General features: G+C 41.9%; 1 protein-coding gene across 1 annotated transcript; it reads right to left on the bottom strand.

Moving 5' to 3' along the window:
• Positions 1 to 1169: 1169 nt before the first annotated feature.
• Positions 1170 to 10674, bottom strand: lim2.1 (lens intrinsic membrane protein 2.1; the record flags this gene model as incomplete). Its single annotated transcript, XM_083644116.1, has 4 exons — positions 1170 to 1231; positions 2724 to 2858; positions 7539 to 7688; positions 10500 to 10674. 4 exons carry the CDS (start codon positions 10672 to 10674, stop codon positions 1170 to 1172), a joined length of 522 nt encoding a protein of 173 aa, XP_083500242.1.
• Between the last annotated feature and the right edge of the window lie 9107 nt (positions 10675 to 19781).

Here is a 19781-nt window from a genome sequence, read left to right as displayed (position 1 = left end):
TGAAAAAGACTTTAAATTGTTTTTTCAGACCATAAACTCATTTGGAAAGGGTTTATTTAAGACATAGACCGAGAGAGAAGTTGGCTCGTTTCCCATAGAGTTGAATGGATGTTCCTGGGGAGTGCTACACAAACTGCGCCCCCCACTGGCCATTTGAAAGAATGCAATTTCCGCATTGGCTTCAAAAATAGGGAGGCTGAATTGGGGACTGATGGCAACACACCATTATTACATACAGTATACAAGACCACACTCCCCCCATTCAATTATTGTACAGTATGTGTGTACTCAATGAACTCAAGTTTTGGCAAAATAAATGTCAATCATTATTGGCAAGGTTATGTGAAATAGGCCAGGCTAGCCTCTTCAAATTGAGAGGGGGGGAGGCACAGGCACACAAACACACCAACACACACAGACGTCTGCATTACCCAAAATGCAATACGGATGTAGTCTGTCATCACTAAGCTCATCACGAGTTCTGTTTATTCAGACATGAAATGAGCCTGCCCCCAGAGATTAGAGAAAAAAATATGTTTTGTTTGTTTTTGTTTAACCAATGGATTCCCAGATTGATACTGTTGACCTGCTATCTTACCCTAAATTCAACACTAGTCCCCCCTAAGAGACAAAAATGGTGTCTGGTTAGGGGTGGAGTAGAAGAGGTTAAAGGAATTATTCTCAAGAATATATGATTGTATTGTTTTCCTCATAGACTATTTATATGTTGAATAAATTTATGATATGGCGGGAATAATAACCATGTTCAAACTAAGCGAAGTAGTGCAAAAGCATTTGAACTAAGCATTACAGTATTGTGGTACTCAAAAATATTTTCACAAGTTTGGCAGGTCTGCATGTGCCCCTTTTTTACATTGAGCACCTGCCCCTCTAAAGGCCCTGCAGATGGGTATAGCAGTAGTTTAATTAACAAATCATACAGCTTCATGCAGAGGTGAAAACAAATTGTATTGTGATTATGGACTGTGTCATGTAATGAAAATGAAGAGACTTGTTTTCCCCAATCTTTTTTTTAATTGAAATCACTTTGATCATTCATGTTCCGGGGGTAAGCGTTGGGTCAGAGTTGATGGTGAGATTGGGCAAACAGCCGTGATGCAGCTGCCATGATCAGAACCCACGGCTTATGTCTTGATGCTGTGAGTCTTCTAATGAGAGCTGGAGTTTCTGGGGCATTCGTGCATTCGATAGGCACACATATAGAATATACCTAGAAAAGAAAGAGAGCGGTTATGTTTTTCCTATCCATAAGTTTACATCTTAAATTACATTAGTTTATTTTGCATTAGGTAAAAGGAGACTTGTGTTGCATTGTGCTTGATTCTGGGAGGATGTATTGAGGTTTAAACTGATTTTGGTAAACATTTTCACTATTATATTTGTATCTCATATTGTACATTTATTGCATTACTTGGTATGGTTTTGGTAATGTGGTATTAATTGAACAGCATTAACAGAAAATAGTGATACATTGAACTAATTTACTCTATGGGACTGACTGAGTGGTCATTAACTACTAGTTAAAGGAAGACTCAGCCGATTTTCAACCAACTTTGTATCATTGCAAAAATCAGTAGAATATCCAAAAACGGTAAACAGTTTTGCAGGCATTCATTTTATTTAGTTTGAGTTATTGAGAGTTGATTTGAGTTAAGTTGTGGACCAGTGATGTCATATCAAAAATGTTAATGTTAAAAGCATTGCACATATCTGTTGGATCCGAAGCAATCGGCAAGTAAACGCCAGATGTGGTAACCATGGAAACATACGCATAATCCTACTTTTAGGCAAATTTTTCACTTTTAAATGTGAAAATATGATTTTATTTTCAGAGAGATTATTATTATATTTTTCAATTAAAATAGTTTTCTTTATAAAAACAAGATTTGGCCTTAAAAAAGTATAATCAGGGTTGTCTTATATTGTGACCAATACGGTAATAATGATAAGATCACATAGCCTATATACATATCTTATATATAACCCTAACCCTATATATATATATATATATATATATATATATATATATATATATATATATATATATATATATATATGTATATATATATATATGTATATATATATATATGTATATATATATATATATATATATATATATATATATATATATATACACACACACACATACATAGACTGTATATATATATATATAGAGAGAGAGTTCGCGAGAGCAGAAAGTAGCGAGGACAGCTGTTTTGGGTCTGTTGCTATGGCCGGAAACCGTTTCGATCTGTCTAGCAACTGTTTACAGCTGCTGTAAACCGTTTCGCTCTGCCTAAACAAGAACAAGGACAGCTTTCCTCGCTACATCAAAGGGCTTTCTACTCTCGCGAACATCTCTCGTTATATTCTAACAGTTTGTTTGAAAGTAATTTTGTAATTTTGTGGTTATGGCTGAAGTGGCTGCCGCAAACCATTTCATTTCACTTCCTGATCTGCCCCGGCCCGCACACAGACTGAATCATTAAGACAACACTCGCCGATTCACTCGGCTTTCAAACGAGACTACTCTGCTTTGGTCTCGTCTACTATTAGAGGTAAGATGTGAGGCATCGATATTAAATTTAGACTGTTTAATAACAACCGAAAATATTGCTCGTAGGTGCTTTAATGACTTGCCTAGTATAATAAATGTGAAAAAAAAAAAAGAATAAGTTTGGTTGGTTATGCCGTGTGTTTACCTGAAAAGAAGGTGAGCACCATTGACACCCAGCCGATGATATAGGACCAGGAGAACCTCCAGTTTCCATAACGTTTCCCATAGTAGTTAATCGTCACACCAGTGTAAACAGCCATTGCCAGAAACACGAAGAAACCTGGCGAGAGAGAAACGGAAATGCAGGATCATACAGTATATGCATCAGTGGATTCTAGAAAAATAGGAGCATTCCCTGCCCTCACTAAAGTTTTCTCTGTTTACAGCCACAATTCACTTTGGTAGAATGTTTTTAGTGCATACACCTCTATAGGAGTTCATTATGGGTTCTAACATTGTCCACTATTGGAACCTGTAGTCACCGCCACTCACTTTCAATTCATGCATCTAAAGATACTCCTACTACTGATTGAATTCAGATAATTTAAAATAAGACCATAAACCATTCTTCTCTCACAAATTAAGTCCTTTGTGAAAGTACCAGGCAGCCGTGCGCACTAGGGTTTAATATTTTTCACGAAAATGAGGCATACCGGGAAACGGGAAATTAAGCCCTCTTTCTTGGGAATCCCGGGAAATGTATCTTTTATTTTTCTTTTCCTTTTTATGCATCAAGGAGAAACATACCTATTAGTTCCCAACCTGACCGAATGTATTATTTGGTGGCATTAATTAAGGCAAAACATGGCAAATTAACTAACTTTTTAGGCTGTTTTTAGGCTGTATAGGCTATGGTCCCTATCGTTGCATCGGCGCTGTTTCTAGGCCGAACGCCTGGCGCAGCTCAAATCAGTGGGCGTGGACCAGCGCACTTGATATCGTCGTGCTGGCGCTAGACGCAGCCTCAACCATTACAACCACGCCTTTTAACACATTGAATGCCAGCCATGTTTTCATTCCTGTAGGTAAGTTGTGCCAGGGGTGTTTTTGACGATTCTGGCTCATTTTAGAACAGCCGAGGATTCTTTTCTGTTAAGAATTCATGACCACCAATCATCTAAAAATAACTAATAGAATGTGTGCTTTCTCTGTCTAAAAGAGTTAGTTTGCAGAGTTAGTAGTTATGTAGATATTAGCCGTTGAGTACAGCATGGTTTCAGCGTCTGGAAATTTATTCAGAGATAAATGGCTTTTTGTGAAACAGTCACTTTAACCATTCATTTTTGGCATCAGTAAGACCGTCAGACATTCTAAACAATAGTTTTGAACAGTAATTTCCTCCATAACAACAGGAAACACCCCTCTCATTCAAACTCCTCCCTCCGTGTGTCTTCTCCTCCTTCCTCCTAACAGCGGGCGTGTCAGAAGCGCGTTGTGCTGCCTGCCTGTCTGTCTGCGTGCCTGCCTGCCTGCTTGCCTGCGTGCGGGGACGAGTCTGAAATGGATTACTGTAAAATCGCCAAGCCATTTCCTTGAATGGCTTGCTCCCGCGGTGTGTGTGTGTGTGTGTGTGTGTGTGTGTGTGTGTGTGTGTGTGTGTGTGTGTGTTCGCGCGTTGCTTGCTCCGCGGCTCTGGGGGGAAGAGATCTCTGTCCGTTCTGTGTGTGTGTCCGGGCTTCTGACTGTAAAATCGCCAAGCCATTTCCGCGGGAGGCGGCTGCTTTTGGGTCCCGTGGCTGTCGCTTCTCTCGGTCTCTGTCGCCACTTAGTGGTCGGTAAAATAGATTACACACATGCTCTTGCTCCAAATAGTTATCTCGAAGATGTAAAAGGGGTTGATTGATGTCCCACCGTCAAAAAAAAAAAATGTTTATGTAAGACGAGTTAGCTCGTCCTTGGCACTTAAGCGCTGGATTATGTAAGACGAGTTAGGTCGTCTCTGGCACTTAATGTGTTAAGCGTAAAATTATGCACCGTCATGCTCATTGGATAACTGCAATAAACGAATCGCACGCTTGCCTTTTTAGCTCCAATTCCAGTGATCCCGCAAAACCAGACGAAAGCCAAACGCTCTGCCCCCCCCCCCCCTCCCTTCATCCAGTCTGTCTGTCTGACTGCATTATAGGCTATTATTCCATATTATTATGCTTCTCAAACCAATCTAACTGCAGTTTCAATACTGCAAGCATGTAAATACGCTACACTATAGCAAGATCAAAGTGAAAATAATGTACTAAACGCATCAGCTAGAAAAATATAGCCTATTAGATTGGTGAAAGTTTGTCCAGAAAGATATTGTTTTCTCTCCCCTGCTGCAGGTAGAATGATCGATGCACATAAATATACCCTACATTATGTAAAGTCATTGCATAAATGTGTTTTTATTGTAAAACTAAATGTCAAGTAGGGCCAAGTTATTGGAGCGGACATCACAGTATAGCACATCACAGAAGCGCGTTCCGCTGTCACTTATCTAAATCACGTTAAACCCACAAGGGGTATATATAGGCTCAAGAGGACATATATGTTTCACATAGGGTGGTGTTTCATTTCGATGTTTTATTTGGTCCAATATTGAAATGTTCGACAATTGCAGGTTGTCTTACCATTACACATTATTTTAGATCTACCTTTTATATCTATTTCGGCTCATTTGGTTGCTATTTAGTAGCGAAATGGAGGACCCAATTGCATGCTGGGAGTGGACATTCACAGGCAGTAAACTTACAACTGCTATTTCCTATGGGAAGCTGGGTGCTGCTATGTGTTGTGTCTGTTTGAGCGAGGGAGTCAGAGAGAGAGAGAGAAGGGTGACTCAGAGGCAGAAGAGCACTGGCGCACTGAATAGGCCTGGTTTCAGAGAGAGACAGAGAAGGGTGACAGGGGAGAGGCACAAGTGCACTGGCGCACTGAATAGGCCTGGTTTTCAAAGGCGCAAAGCGCTAAATGTAGGCCAGGTGCGAAGATAGCACTACGCCGGTAGTTAGCGCCGACACGCCCACTTTGGCCCATTCTGGGACTGCGCCACGCCCATTCGGCCTAAAGCGCATTTGGCAGCCTAAAGCCATATTGATATCGTCCCAAAACAGGCGCAAGGCACGTTTTTTTGCGTTTAAGGCCCGTTTTAGCGCCGAAGGCTTGTGGGAGAATAGGGCCCTATATGTATATTAGGCTATATAGTGCCGTTAGGGTTTATATAATTCACCAATCGCCTGGATTGGCGTATGAATAAATCCTGTAGTAGCCTAGGCTAACCATTTTCTTAGAGAGTTGTGGAAATCAGCCTGTTTTCACGCTCTTTTACGCACAACTTATGCAGTCTGATACGGTGGCACCGTGTGCTTTTGGATATGGGCTTTTGCGCTGCGCTCTGGTGGCTGCACCGCTCGTCTTCCAGCCGTGCCCAGTCATAATCTCCATACTGCACCGGAGCGCGGCTTTATCAGACCATCTCCACCCCTCTGTGCCCGGACAACCTGGGGCACATGAACCGAGGACGCACGGCTGGGCTGATTGTCGTTTTCACCGCTGGTGAAGTTTGCACGGTGCTCGATCGCCGTCTCGTAGGCTACTGCATTAATGGTCATTGCACAATCAATCCCCTCAAGCAAGTCAGAAGTGTAGTAGAAAAGAAAAGAAACATCGTGGGCTTTGTGTTTATTAATTAGGCTCTTCAATAAGCTTTCAGTGTGTGTTCCACCGGCGCACAAAGGCGCATGGCCAAAACACGCCGAAATAAATCAGATATTAATTCCACTCTGCAAAGGATATCACATTTCAAATTACTGGCTGTAGCATTGTTGTCAGAAAGTATTTAATCTTAAAATCAGCCTTGCAATACCTCGTTATTTGCCGCTATATAAATATAAAATTGATTGATTGTTGGTTGATTGATTCACTTTGATGTCTCCGAAATGCATATACATCGAGATCATTTAATGACTTACACTGCTTACAGTAGCCTAATATATTACATGTTCTTTTAAAACATATGCTATATCATTTAAGAAAGTAAACTGTCTGCATATTTCTAAATATAGGCCTATTCCAATATGTTCTGCATGTAAAATACAAAAGTTTTTCCCGGTTTCCCGTCATTCATTTCCCGGGAAACGGGAAATGGGTTGGATGGCATTTCCCAGCAATCCCGTTTCCCGGGATTAAACCCTAGTGCGCACCTCTGCACACGTCGTGATATCGCCGTTTTGGTATCGTTCCTGTTTAGGGTTTTCTTATGTAACCTCGAGCATAAACAAACCCTAACCAAATTGTTGTACTTGCCTAAAAACCTAATGTTTAATTCTTTTTTTTTTTAAACTGTGTTTATTATTTTTTGCACATAAGACAGAACAATACAACTCACAAGACATACGCACAGGCTTAAAAACATATTAAAACATATTAAAACAAACAACCAAAACAAAAACAAAAAAAAACACCTCACCTTAATGTTTAATTCTAATGTTTTATAAAAAGGTGTGTGGCTTGACTGGGAATCGAACCCCACTCCTCAGATTGGAAGGCAAGCACCTTACCAATTAAGCCACAGGACCGAGCAAGCACATTACCAATTAAGCCACAGGACCGAGCACACCCTGTCCTGCAGTTTTTTCACACCTTAACCCTAATCTTAACCACATTTTTTTTACTTGCTGCACAATTTCAGGAAGAAGCAATTGCAGCGACCAATCAAATGAGTTTGGGGCGTGGTCATCCCGGCCCATACTAGGAAAAAATTATGATCTGGGAACGATACCAACATGGTGATATCAGGACGTCCCAGTGGCGCTTTGTAGAATTATTCTGGAGTCATTTGTTTGTATGAATGGAACACTGATTTCCTTAAAATGCCTGACTTAAAAAAAAAATCAATGGTTTTAATCAGCTAAGTTCATATGAAATACAACTTTACAGCTCAAACCACACCAATCAAGGACAAAAACAATAGAGGCCAACTTACATGAGATGAAAAACAGTATGCCTGCAGCAAACGTTTTGTCAAACCGGTCGAAGGAGGAGTAATGGATGAAGGCCATAATGCCTATGATGATACCAAAGAAGCAGGCCAGAAGAGACAGGATCATGAGGGCGCGGGTGGCGTCTAAGTGGGCTGTGGACAGGGTCAAAGGTCAGTAGGAGTCACCGCGGGGTCAGAACAAGTCAACAGAGGAGAATGATCTGAGACATGACCCTGTTCATGTTCAATCCATGTTAACAAACCATTTGGAGGAAGAATAGAACATGTCTGAGAGAAAACAGATATATATCTGTGACGTAAAGCTTGCCTGCACAGTTTTCATTAAATTAAAACAGTTAATAAGTGTAACACTGCTTGCAAATTAGCAAAATTTTGGTGATATATTGACCGAAATAACCCAGTACCAGGCAAATAGTATTGACAATTTTCCAGTCAAACCTGCATTCGATCCTTTTTGTACACAGATCTAGAAAAAAAATGACTATTTGTACCCTTTTGCTCACAGTCACAGCCAATCACCAAGTGTGCTTGGATTTAATGTGACGTGTGATTGGCCCGCTACCACAGCAGCTACAACCCATACAGTCTGTGGTGGTGAAGTCAAGCACGTTGTATGCAACATAGTTGGCAGTTCAGCATGCTGAGATCATGGAGATGCCACCAAAGCGTAAAAAGAAAAAGAAAAAAAAGTCGAATGAAGTATCCTACTAATTGGTATCAGTATCACTTTAAGGGTACTGGTTGGTACTGGTATCATATATATATTTTTTCCAATATTTAATTTTCATTTCATTTTTACAACATATGAACAAGACAAACAAATAGGCTCAGACACAGGAAAAAACAACAACAAACAAGCAAACTAAACAAAAACAACCCATATCAACATTCAATATTAAGTCCTGCTACCAGTCGTGTAATATGCTTGTAAGAGGTATTGTGTCCGGGATGGTATCATCATTTTTTAAACAATACCCAGTAGGGGTGTCACGATACACTCAGTTCACGATACGATACGTATCACGATACTGGGTTCACGATAACGATACGATACGATACGATTTTAACAATATTTTTTTAAACTTGAATAATGACAATATATGACTGGAAAAGTAGTATTTTATTTGAAATGCACAAATACAAAACATGCTGTTGTGGGAAATTGTTATTACAATAACAACTAGAAAAAACATGAGATTGGAGATAAGGCTTATCTTGAAATAGAATGAGTTACACCGTCACTTAGATTTACTTTGAACTAAAAGGTTTCTCAGCAGTATAAATTCTCATTATGCATCTTCAGTTTTTCTTCAAACTCAAACAACAAGACTTTTCTTAATCTATTTTTTATGCATCTTCAGTTTTTCGTGTCAAGTAAACAGTTTTGCCAGAAACTCAATTGAATGGTTTCTCTCCTGTATAACTTCTCATGTGTCTCTTCAGAGACTTGTTCAACTGAACTACTTTCCACACATTGAACTTCAACAAACAAAGACGTTTCTTAGTCTATTTTTTTTTTTTTTTTTTTTTTTTTTGCGATATGAGATTTCATCTCAACGATACATATCGTGACGTTTTACTATCGCCAAATTTCGTGGGACGATATATTGTGACACCCCTAATACCCAGTCCTGGTCCTGAAATCGTAAATCTTACAACCAGATCTTTGACAGAAGCAATGACAAAATGGTAAACACATAACACAACTTAATGCAGAGTGAAGTTTTATTTATGCAAATATTTCTATAATCACATTGGTTAAAGTTGGTTAAAGAGTTAAACCTTAGTGGGCGGAGCCAAAGAACCAGCATTTTTTCCCCTGGCTAAGTAACATTAGACTGAAGTCCAGTGAAAACGACAATAACCATAATAACCTTTAGTAGACAAGAGGTACGAGAGGAGAAAATTAATATTATGAAGCCTAGCGCTTTTGCTACTACTGTAACTGAAAAAAATATCTAGGTTAGCTAGTTAGCCTAGCTGACCTTCCGAGAAATGTAATGTTTTGGTTGTGTATGAATGGAAAAAATCATAAAGAACCACAGCGATGACGCATTTTTGTAGGGTTACCCGAAGTCCCTGCACTTCCTGGTTCCTACGTGTAAAATTCAATGGGATTTTTGTATGGGAATTTCAAATGTCTGTAGTTAACAAAAGTTTATGAAACTTTGCTGAACACAAACTTTGTGTTCAGCAAGATAATCTTCACAAATAAGGACCACTTTCATGAATTTGAAGCGTTTTCTGAAAACCGTGTTTAAAAACGCAACGCTTCGAAAATCATAAAAGTTGTCCTCATTTGTGAAGATTATCTTGCTGAACACAAAGTTTACTCTTTCATAAACTTTTGTAACCACAGACCTTATTTCAAGCATTTAACCAAAATCCCCATACAAAAATCACATTCCATTGACTTTTACACGTAGGAACCGGAAGTGCTAATAACCAGGTCTCCCGGACTCAGTCCTGAGTTTTATAAAATCCTTATATAAAGAGTTTTAAGCCTGGAATCAAGCCAACCAACGAGATTAATTGTGACCACAAAACATTTGATTTGGAGCAAAAATAAAATAAAATTGGAGAAAATAAAATAAGTCTTATTTTTATTTTCCTTCTTCCCCCTTTTTCCCCTCCAAATCAAATGCTTTATGGTCACGATTCATCTTGTAGCTGACTGGCTTGGTTCCAGGCTTGAAACTCTTTATATATGGATTTTTCTGAAACTTTGGATAAAATAAAACACACTTCCTCGAACCGGAGCCACAAAAAAGTGGGCGGTCACTGTTGAGCTGTATTCAAGTTTGGCAGTTAGCTACCGTAATTTACGTTCAGAAAAACTGTCTTTCTTTGGCGCCACCCACTGAGCTTCAAATCAACCAATGAGATCATTTCTGTCACTAAAACTCCAGTCGGCCACATTAGCACTCCACTTGCGGTCTTTACCAAAGCTGTCGTTGTGCGTGAAGCATTTCCCCGGCATGCAGTAGCGCCACAGGCCCTGGTGCATGTAGTTGTTGGACTGCCGATACTGCATCCAATAATCAGTTGCTGTAGAAACGATCAAGAGGATGTTCCCCATGCCCGCACAGAACAACCCTCCGCCCATAAAGCTGTACATCCTGCACCTGCACGCGCACACACACACACACACACACACACACATTTGAATTATTTTATATTAAAATTACAGGCAATCAAATATAACGGGTTAGACATTTCATGGGCACCTAAGGGTACACATAGCACCTTCTCCTCCACACAGCAAGGCTGCCTACATGTATGTAGCTGTATGACAGCTGAAACAGAGCAATATTTACATGCCAGCAATGTTCAGACCACTAATGGTAAATTTATGTACATGGCCCAGGCTTCCGAATATGAGCACACAGAATCTACATCTGTACCCAAAGTTGGTTATAATTTCAAGTAGTGGTTGATACTTGGAATATTTATCTTGGAAAGCCTGGTCCATGTACAGATCAAAAACACAGCCTACACACACACACACACACACACACAGGAACCTAAAGGCCACTACACATCGTCCGTCCGCCTCGAATTGGAGCCGTCTCGCCGTCTGCCGGCGCCAGCGAGCCCTACATGCTAGGACGTCAGTCAGCACGTTGGTTGCAGTAAACCTCCGACACACTAGGTGGCTTCAGGGTGCACTAGGCGGGTCACTACTGTATGTGCGTCACTACACCCTCCCTCCTCCTGTGGAAGCTCCGTGGGAAAATTGCAGCGATTGAGTGCCAGGCAGTCTGAATGAAATTGAATGTAACGTTCCCAATTCTATGTATTAAATTCTAAAAAATGACCCTCAACATTTGGGAAGGCTAAGCCACACAACTAGTTCGTTATAATTTAACGTCATGCTTCGAAGGCGACTTTACGACGATGAGGACGGTAGGGACTCAATCACATCAGGTCTCCGCTGATAGACTACCTCGGAGATCTCTGTTACAGGCCCAAGGCATCGGTCAATCACAACTCTCGTGCAGCTGACGTCACGCACGTATCCTCGCCGCTGAGTTACATTTTGGAGGAGCCCCCGTCAGCCGACGGAGTTCCCTCCCCGCATGACGGCGTCCACCCGCCGTCATGCGGGGAGGGCGGGGCGAGGCTCTGACGGACAAGTCTGTAAACGCCTTTAGGAGGTCACTTAGCATCAGGGCAGTGTTGCCAGATCTCATAAGAGAAACAAGCAACCAGGTCTTTGAAAGACCTGGTTGCTTCTTTCTCTCACAAAACCTGGCAACACTGCATCAGGGGTCAGCAGAATGGTCAGCAGCCGCACTTCCACCCCATCTCTCTCTCTCTCTCTCTCTCTCTCTCTCTCTCTCTCTCTCTCTCTCTCTCTCTCTCTCTATCTCTCTCTCTCTCTCTCTCTCTCTCTCTCTCTCTCTCTCACACACACACACACACACACACACAGACCCCTATACACACACATACATACACACACTTCAGGGAGAGAGGGTCTAAGTGTCAGTAATTGCGTTGTAATGAACATATTATTTCCACTGGATTGAGCGGATGGGTTGCTTGTGTGCGTACGGCCCACTTTGTTCTCCAGGAGATCAGTCAGTGAGGATGGGCTTTACCCCCCCTCACGCCCCCCAGCCTCTATCCAGTCCAGCCGCTGCTTTGATACTTGATACATCTATTGCTCATTGTTCCACCTGGATGCAATATCCTTTCTGACCCTGTCCCCTCTTTCTCCTGGACTTTTCCTAGCCTATCTTTTTGGATGGATGATAGACGGATAGATGTTGTTATGACCTGAGCAGGATACTCGTTGAAGGGCTCTGTGCGTTCGCTGAAGAGCTCTGTATTTCTGTTGGATCACATTTCTGCCTTAGCATCCTCTCAGACAACTTACCCCAGCTGTCTCAGTCTCTAAAGCAATCTTCACCAACCATTTAACCCCAACATGTAAAACGAATGAAAATTGGGCAACTCCAATAGCGCCAAGTTGTGGCTTTTGCATTGCCAAATAATAACCAGATTTCTTATTTTATTGTATTCTATTTATTTATTTATTACAGCCATTTGCTCTTGATTAATATTTCTTTTCGGGCATTCCATTTCTTCTAAATTGGAGGAAGGAAATCGACCCTAAGCAGAGCTCCAAAAATGTTAGGCACTAAGCATAGCTCCAAAGGTCCAATTAGAAGACAAGGTTTGGGCTGGAACTGACCTGAGACTGAGAGCTATCTGTTTTGAAAGAGATTAACTTTGAGATTTGTCAGTAAAACTCTGCATCATTTCCCAGTGAGAAAATAGACCCACCAAATCAAGGAGAAATACTGTATACTGCAGGGGTGCCCAATACGTCGATCGCGATCGACGTATTACTGTTTTTCCACTGTTTTTCCACTGTTTCCACTGTTTTTCCACTGTTTCCACTGTTTTCCACTGTATACTCAGTGTATATATATATAAATAAATATGTTTGGTAGATCACTTTGACTTGGTCATTTTAAAAGTAGCTCCCAAGCTGAAAAAGTGTGGGCACCCCTGGTATACTGTATATTTGCATTACAAATCATTCCACTTTTGATATGAGTCCTTTCCACCGTCCTTCCTTATCTGTGTACTGATTAGTTTAGAATTAGGTTGAAATTTCTCCATCTGTTTCTTTTATTAATTTTTTTGTCCAGTATGAGGAAGCTTCTAGAGCAGGAGGCTCTCTTTCCAACACACTGCACTGCATTGATTTTGGCACATATTAATTTCTGTAAATTTCTATGTAATTGGCTGCACATTGAAAATGTTATGCCTTCACTGGAACTGAAACACTTATGTCTAGTTTTCATCATTGGGTAATAATATCCATATGTACATTATATACATGAGATCTATTTTCCATTTACCATCTATAAAGCCTTCCTCTCACAGTAAATCCACTTAACAAATGCTATTAAAAAATAATTGTATATGCATTTTCTGATAAAGCAATGGTTACAGTATCAACGTTTCCCATGGAGCGCTAAGAGTTAAGGCCATGTTTCGCATGCAATAAATAATCAATAATAAACCAACTGAAAAAGAAAAATCCACAAATAAATAAATTAACAAATAGCAACACTCACACTGACACTTATTCCACACTGTTGCGCAAATTGCAATATTACCTTACCTCAATTAACCCCTTTTTAAGAAGACAAGGGTTGCCTGACAAAATAGAACAAGATCCTATAATGCCAAGACAGGCAGATCTGCAGCAAGCTAATAGCACTAGCGTTTGAGAGGGTGAATAGACAGGCAGATTTGCAGCAAGCTAATAGCACTAGCGTTTGAGAGGGTGAATAGGGGGAAACTGGGGCTCCAGCAAACACAGCGGCAGTACAAAAGGCCAGGCCGACCGCTGGCCAATCAGTGCCGGCCAGTTTTGTCATTTGGGAATCTGCTGAAAAAACAGAAATGCAATACTGATGACTGCATGGTTTTGATTGAAAGTAGAGGGCTGAACTGGCTTTAGTGAGGGCAAGCCAGGCATTAAATGAGACTCTTTAGATCCACCCAGGGCCGTAACGGCAATATACATTGAGAACGACAAATCCCCCCCCAATATTTAAGCCTGATAAAATGTGTCCCCCCCACCCCAATAAATTGATGTAAAAAAATAAGAAAACAGAGAAGCCAGCGCTCCTAGGGGAGAGCAGAGCAGAGCAAGGAACTAACCATTCTACTAACACGGAAATTGATGTAATGGGTATATATACCACTCCCATAACATGTGTGTATCACTTAGGGTGTCGAGTCATAGTCTATTTTTAATTTGTCTTTATTGAATGTTTCAAATCTGCATGTTTAAATACGCGGTTTGCGGTCTTAAAGGGATACACACACAAATGCTGCATCAGGTATCAATGGTTTAACACAGTGTGATGCCCCAAGGTGACCCAGATTTGAAGTGCTCCCCCCACACACATACAAAGTGAAATTTACTATGGCAATAAATACCGCCGATTTACATGACTGTATTGCTAAAGTAGAGCCTCAACACACACATACCAGACACAAGACACAATGTAGATGATGTGGACTAACATCATCACATATGAATACAATTGGGCTAATTGAATTTACAAGACTCAGCTTTCCAGTCACACTCAATTTCTGCAATTCCAATATTGTTTATGGGTCCTATATGCAGAAATATTCAGAATAGGCAAAAATAACACATTTATAATGCATGCATTTTTTTGGAAGAATAAAATGGATTAGCATAAAGTGGGCATGTCTGTAAAGGGAGACTGGGGTACCAATAGAACCCATTATTATTCAGATATCTTGAGGTGACAGGTCAAGGGACCCCTTTGAATATGGCCATGTCCGTTTTTCCCTTTCCAAAATTTTGTCTAAGTTTGGAGTGGTATTTACCTCCCTTGCTCACAAGCTCGCATGTCCTGGTTGGTATCAATGGATGCCTTAGATCTTCTAGTTTCATATGATATCAGTAGCTTCGCTCTAGCTTTAAAAATGAGCCCGCTACAACCCGGGCAGGGAGGGAGAGGTGACATGGAGGTGAGTGAGAAAAGGTGAATAATGACATCACAACAGTCAAATCTTAATGTTAATATTCCTCGAATCTGGCGACAAAGTGGCAAAAAAAAGATCGCCGGCAGCCGTCCCCCCCCAATGTTGAATCGGTGGTTACGGCCTTGGATCCACCGCTACTGATTTTTGTCTCATTTTAAAAACAAACACTGTTAAAAGGTATCACTTAAAAGTCTTAGACACGTATTACGTTTTCATATTTTTCAGTTGATGATTATATTTAATATAAAGGCTTTTGTTGATGCGGTCTAATGGATCTTTTGATCACTTTGGCTGAAAATGCTACACTGAAATTACAAAATATTATGGGGACATTTGCTGTTTTTATGAAGTACACTGATGAGCTGAATCCTGGTAAAAGCCATTATTTTCAGGGTCGCCAAAACCACCCCAATTTAATTTCCCTTATTAAATAATATATATACAGAAGCACGGAAGTTAGCACAAGAGGCAATTAAGATGTTAAAGGGGCTCCAACCCAATATCAGGAAAATGTCACTATTAATTTGTACATTTAGTATAAATACAAATGCTGTGAGTACAGTAAATACTGGATCAGGCATATACTGTGCAATCACTGCCATTTTATGGCTATAGCTCCCAGTTGCATTATGAGACCGTTTTGTCTTCGACAGCTGAACAGCGCTGATTCAATTGATTGATTGATTAATTATATAATTTTGACAACTTTGCACTTGATTTAACAATGAGAAAAATGACGTGCCACTTGGACTTGCCTGCCCAAAACATGAGACTTCACTTAACATGTGACATGTCATGAACACATTTCAACAGTAGGCTATAGCTGTTTCTTTACCCTGTCGAAATTCAAAAGGATCACGCCTCAGGTCTGTATTTGTCAGGCCAGGGGAAGACAAGTTACAAGTAGAAAGGAGTCAAATCAAGTTAAATCTAATTTGAATAATCCTATTCAAAGTTGCACAGTCATACTCATGAATGCCCTAACAAATAAGTTTGTCTAAACACATTTGTCTAAAATATTTCTCTTAAACATCCCTCTGTTGCCCTGACGAATTCTTGAGGAAGATTTTGGACCTGCCCCTTGCATGCCACTGTCCAGAACCGGCCACTGAATAAACTGGGATAAAAAATGTAACTTGGGTCGCATCATCTTCCTGTTCAGACCACTAGGTACTGTAGCCACTGGTGTGAGCCCTTACAGAAAAAAACACATGAGGTTCACATGTGTCCACACGAGTTTCATGTGTGGTGAAACATGTGAAAACAAGTTTTTTTTCTTTCTTTTCTTTTTTCTTTTTAATGTTTTTGTATAGGGACATATACATGTACATAAACATAGAACATTTACAGGAAACAATCTTATGTCATATATCATGACATTTCTAGCCTAAGCTAATTTGCAATGTTTGTCCCTAGATGTTATAGGATAAATATTAAAAACATATACAATACAATATACAGTAAACAACAAGGATGGAGCGCACACACAAAATATAATCAAAAGATAGTCAACATTTCACATGTGAAAACATAGCCGTTTTCCCACATGCGCTTTGTACCGCTAAATGACCGGAACGTGGTCTAATGCCTGCATGTGTGAAAGTTGTTGTTCCGGTATAAGCACGACCCCGTCGTCGCGGACATTTCACCAGTTTCGAGCCAGTCAGAAGAGCGGTATGCGCGATAAGGAACACAAGTGTAGAACGGGTCCAGTCATTTGCCGCGACACCGGTCCTTGGGCGAGGTGTACACACGTTGCTTAACGTTCACTTCCAGCGTGCATCATCTAATCATTCGCGCACATCAAAGCAAACTACTTCCACATTTCGCTTCGTGCATTTGCTTTCTCTACATACATACAAGCGTTGGGCAGCTTGCAAGCCTCTGCCATTCTCGCTGTGTCTGTCCTGTGTGGCTGCTGCGAAGTGCGGAGGACTGAGTGAAGGACTGGCCTCTCTCGAGCAGAGAGGGGAGGGGGGAAATCGGCTGTGTTTATTACGCTGGCTTGACGCTGCTCTTAAGTCAAACGAGTCAGCAATATTATCAAAAGAGTGGACGCCGGCTCCATGTTTGTTTGTTGTTTTTTTCTGACTGGCCTCAGTGGCCTGCAGCACAGTTTATACGTCATGACCCCAGGCCACTCCCCCCCGCCCGCTCCGCCCCACTGGGTCAGGCGATGAAGGAGGCGAATAGCGCTCGAGAGGCAGAGCAGGTCGCAGTTGGGTATTTTGTGAGGGACAGTATGCTTTTCCGGAAGTGGAGGCCACCGGCAAGGCCGGCAGATGTTGAGGGTGGTTTATTAGAGCAGGTGGTGTTGCCCGCACGTTACCGACAGGAAGTAATGCGCCTGGCTCATGATTCGCCGCTCGGTGGGCATCTGGCTGCGGGGAAAACGAGAGAGAAGATTGTGCGTCACTTCTACTGGCCTCGCATATGGAAGGATGTGAAGGGGTATTGTCGAGCATGTCCGACCTGTCAGGTGGTGGGGAAGCCTGGGAGGCTCCCACCCGTTGCGCAGTTGCAGCCTTTAGCGGTGGAGACGGAGCCGTTTGCCCACCTAATAATTGACTGTGTAGGACCGCTGCCGAAGTCCAAGTGAATATTTGCTCACGATCTTAGATGCAGCCACCCGGTACCCCGAGACCATTCCTGTTCCTGAGTATCCGGGCAAAGGTAATCGTGGAGCATCTCCAAAAGTTCTTTGCTTGGGCTGGCGTTCCACGTACAATTCAGTCGGATCAGGGGACAAACCTTAAGTCTGCTTTGTTCAAACAGGTGATGGCTGGGTGGAATATTACCACCAAATATTCGTCGGCTTATCATCCTCAGTCGCAGGGAGCCATAGAAAGGTTTCACAGTATACATTGAAGGGCATGATTCGAACGTTTGTGGCGGCACAGCCAAAGGAGTGGGATGAGGCATCCCCTTTCTTTTATTTGCTGTTCGTGAGGCTCCATCCGAGTCTTTGGGGTTTAGCCCATTTGAATTAATTTTTGGTCATCAAGTGAGGAGCCCGCTGAGTATGTTCAAGGAGATGGTGGAACGGAAAGAGCCTGGTGGGACTGAGCAGTATGTGTCCACTTTCCGCACGAGACTGAAGTTAGCGTGTGAAATAGCCGAACGTAACATGGCTGGAGCTAAGGCTAAGATGAATGTCCGGTATGATAAAAAGGCTGTAAGGCGGTCTTTCGATCCAGGGGATAGGGTGCTGCTGGCTGTCCCGGAGTCGAGGGACCCCTGGGGCCTGGGTTCATGGGACCGTATCAGATAGTGAGGAAGGTTCGGGAGGTGTGTTACCTTCTGAGTACTCCTGACCGGCGGAGGAAAACGAGACTTTGCCACATTAACCTGTTGAAGGCCTACGAGGAGCGTGAGGTATGTGTGGGTTGTGCAGGGATAGAGGCAGATGAGGATGCAGGCGGGGAGGGTCTGGAGCTGTCTGGGCCTCCGCCGGAGGTCGTCAGTGTCTGACTGTATAATTCTCCAGCTCGAGTGGAGCTGGAAGGCGGTTTGGGTCATCTCACGGGAGAACAACGAGACGATGTTTTGCGGTTATTGGATTCACACCTTTCTCTGTGTAGGGACGTCCCGGGGAGAAGACATCTGGCGGTGCATGATGTGGATGTTGGGGAGGCGGGCCCCATCAAACAGCATCCATATCGTTACCCCCCGTGGAAGAAGAAAGTGCTGCAGGAGGAGGTGGAATATATGTTGGACATCGGCGTGATGGAGCCAGCTGACGGAGCGTGGAGTTCACCGGTAGTGCTCGTGGCGCAGGAGGGGAAAGCAGATCGGTTCTGTGCTGATTACCGTAAACCCAACCATGTGACAAAAGCTAACGCGAGAGTGTTTCGGTGGAGTTTGGTGCTGCAGCCGTATAATCTCTACGTTAAACACATCTCTGGCAAGGAAAATAGAATTGCAGATGCCCTGTCTAAAGGATAGGAGAGGTCTGGTTTATTCACCTTATTCTTTGCCCACACATGGAGGCTTCCGCATTACGTCATTTCGTAATAGTATTTCCGTTTTGACTTGCCAAAAACTCCGCAGGCAAAATGGCCGCGCACACTCCGCTCCTAAAGTGGCAAAATTACTCCCCCATAAACTAACATATCTTGGCCAATACCCCAAAATAAAACAACCCGTAATATCTTAATTTTATGTAGAATGCAGAGGACATGTAACTGTTTAGTTAAACTTCCATTCCAGGAATATTGTGCTCTTAAGATGACGTTAGTGGAGTCGAGGCTGTTGCGTCCTGAAACCCACATAGGTTGCGTGCGATTCGAGGCGTAACCTATGTGCGTTTTAGCGTAACCTATGTGCGATTCGAAATAACGCATCCGAGATAGAAACGTTATGAATATAGCCACGTTATAAACAACAAACTAAGGCTGGTGATCCGTATGGAAACAGTGTTACTCGAAATGGTTAAAAGTTATATAAATTTGGTCATTCAGTGGCATTTTACTGCCATATAACATAACTAACTAGTGGCTAATATTAGCCACAGAAGGCAACTAGCACTGAACCAGAAGAACAAATACGTTTGCGTTGAACGCGGAAGAGAGAAAAAGTGGGCGTGGTGAATAGAAGGAAAATGATTTTGATCTTGCTCTAGTGAGAATTGGGTGACTCTTCTTCTCTATAGCCGTTTTCACACATGCGCTTTTTACC

This window comes from Poromitra crassiceps (genome assembly GCF_964638095.1).
Source record: "Poromitra crassiceps genome assembly, chromosome: 1".
Taxonomy (NCBI): Eukaryota; Metazoa; Chordata; class Actinopteri; order Beryciformes; family Melamphaidae; genus Poromitra; species Poromitra crassiceps.
The sequence above is the reverse complement of the archived record's forward strand: the minus strand, read 5'-3'. Positions and strand labels throughout refer to the sequence as shown.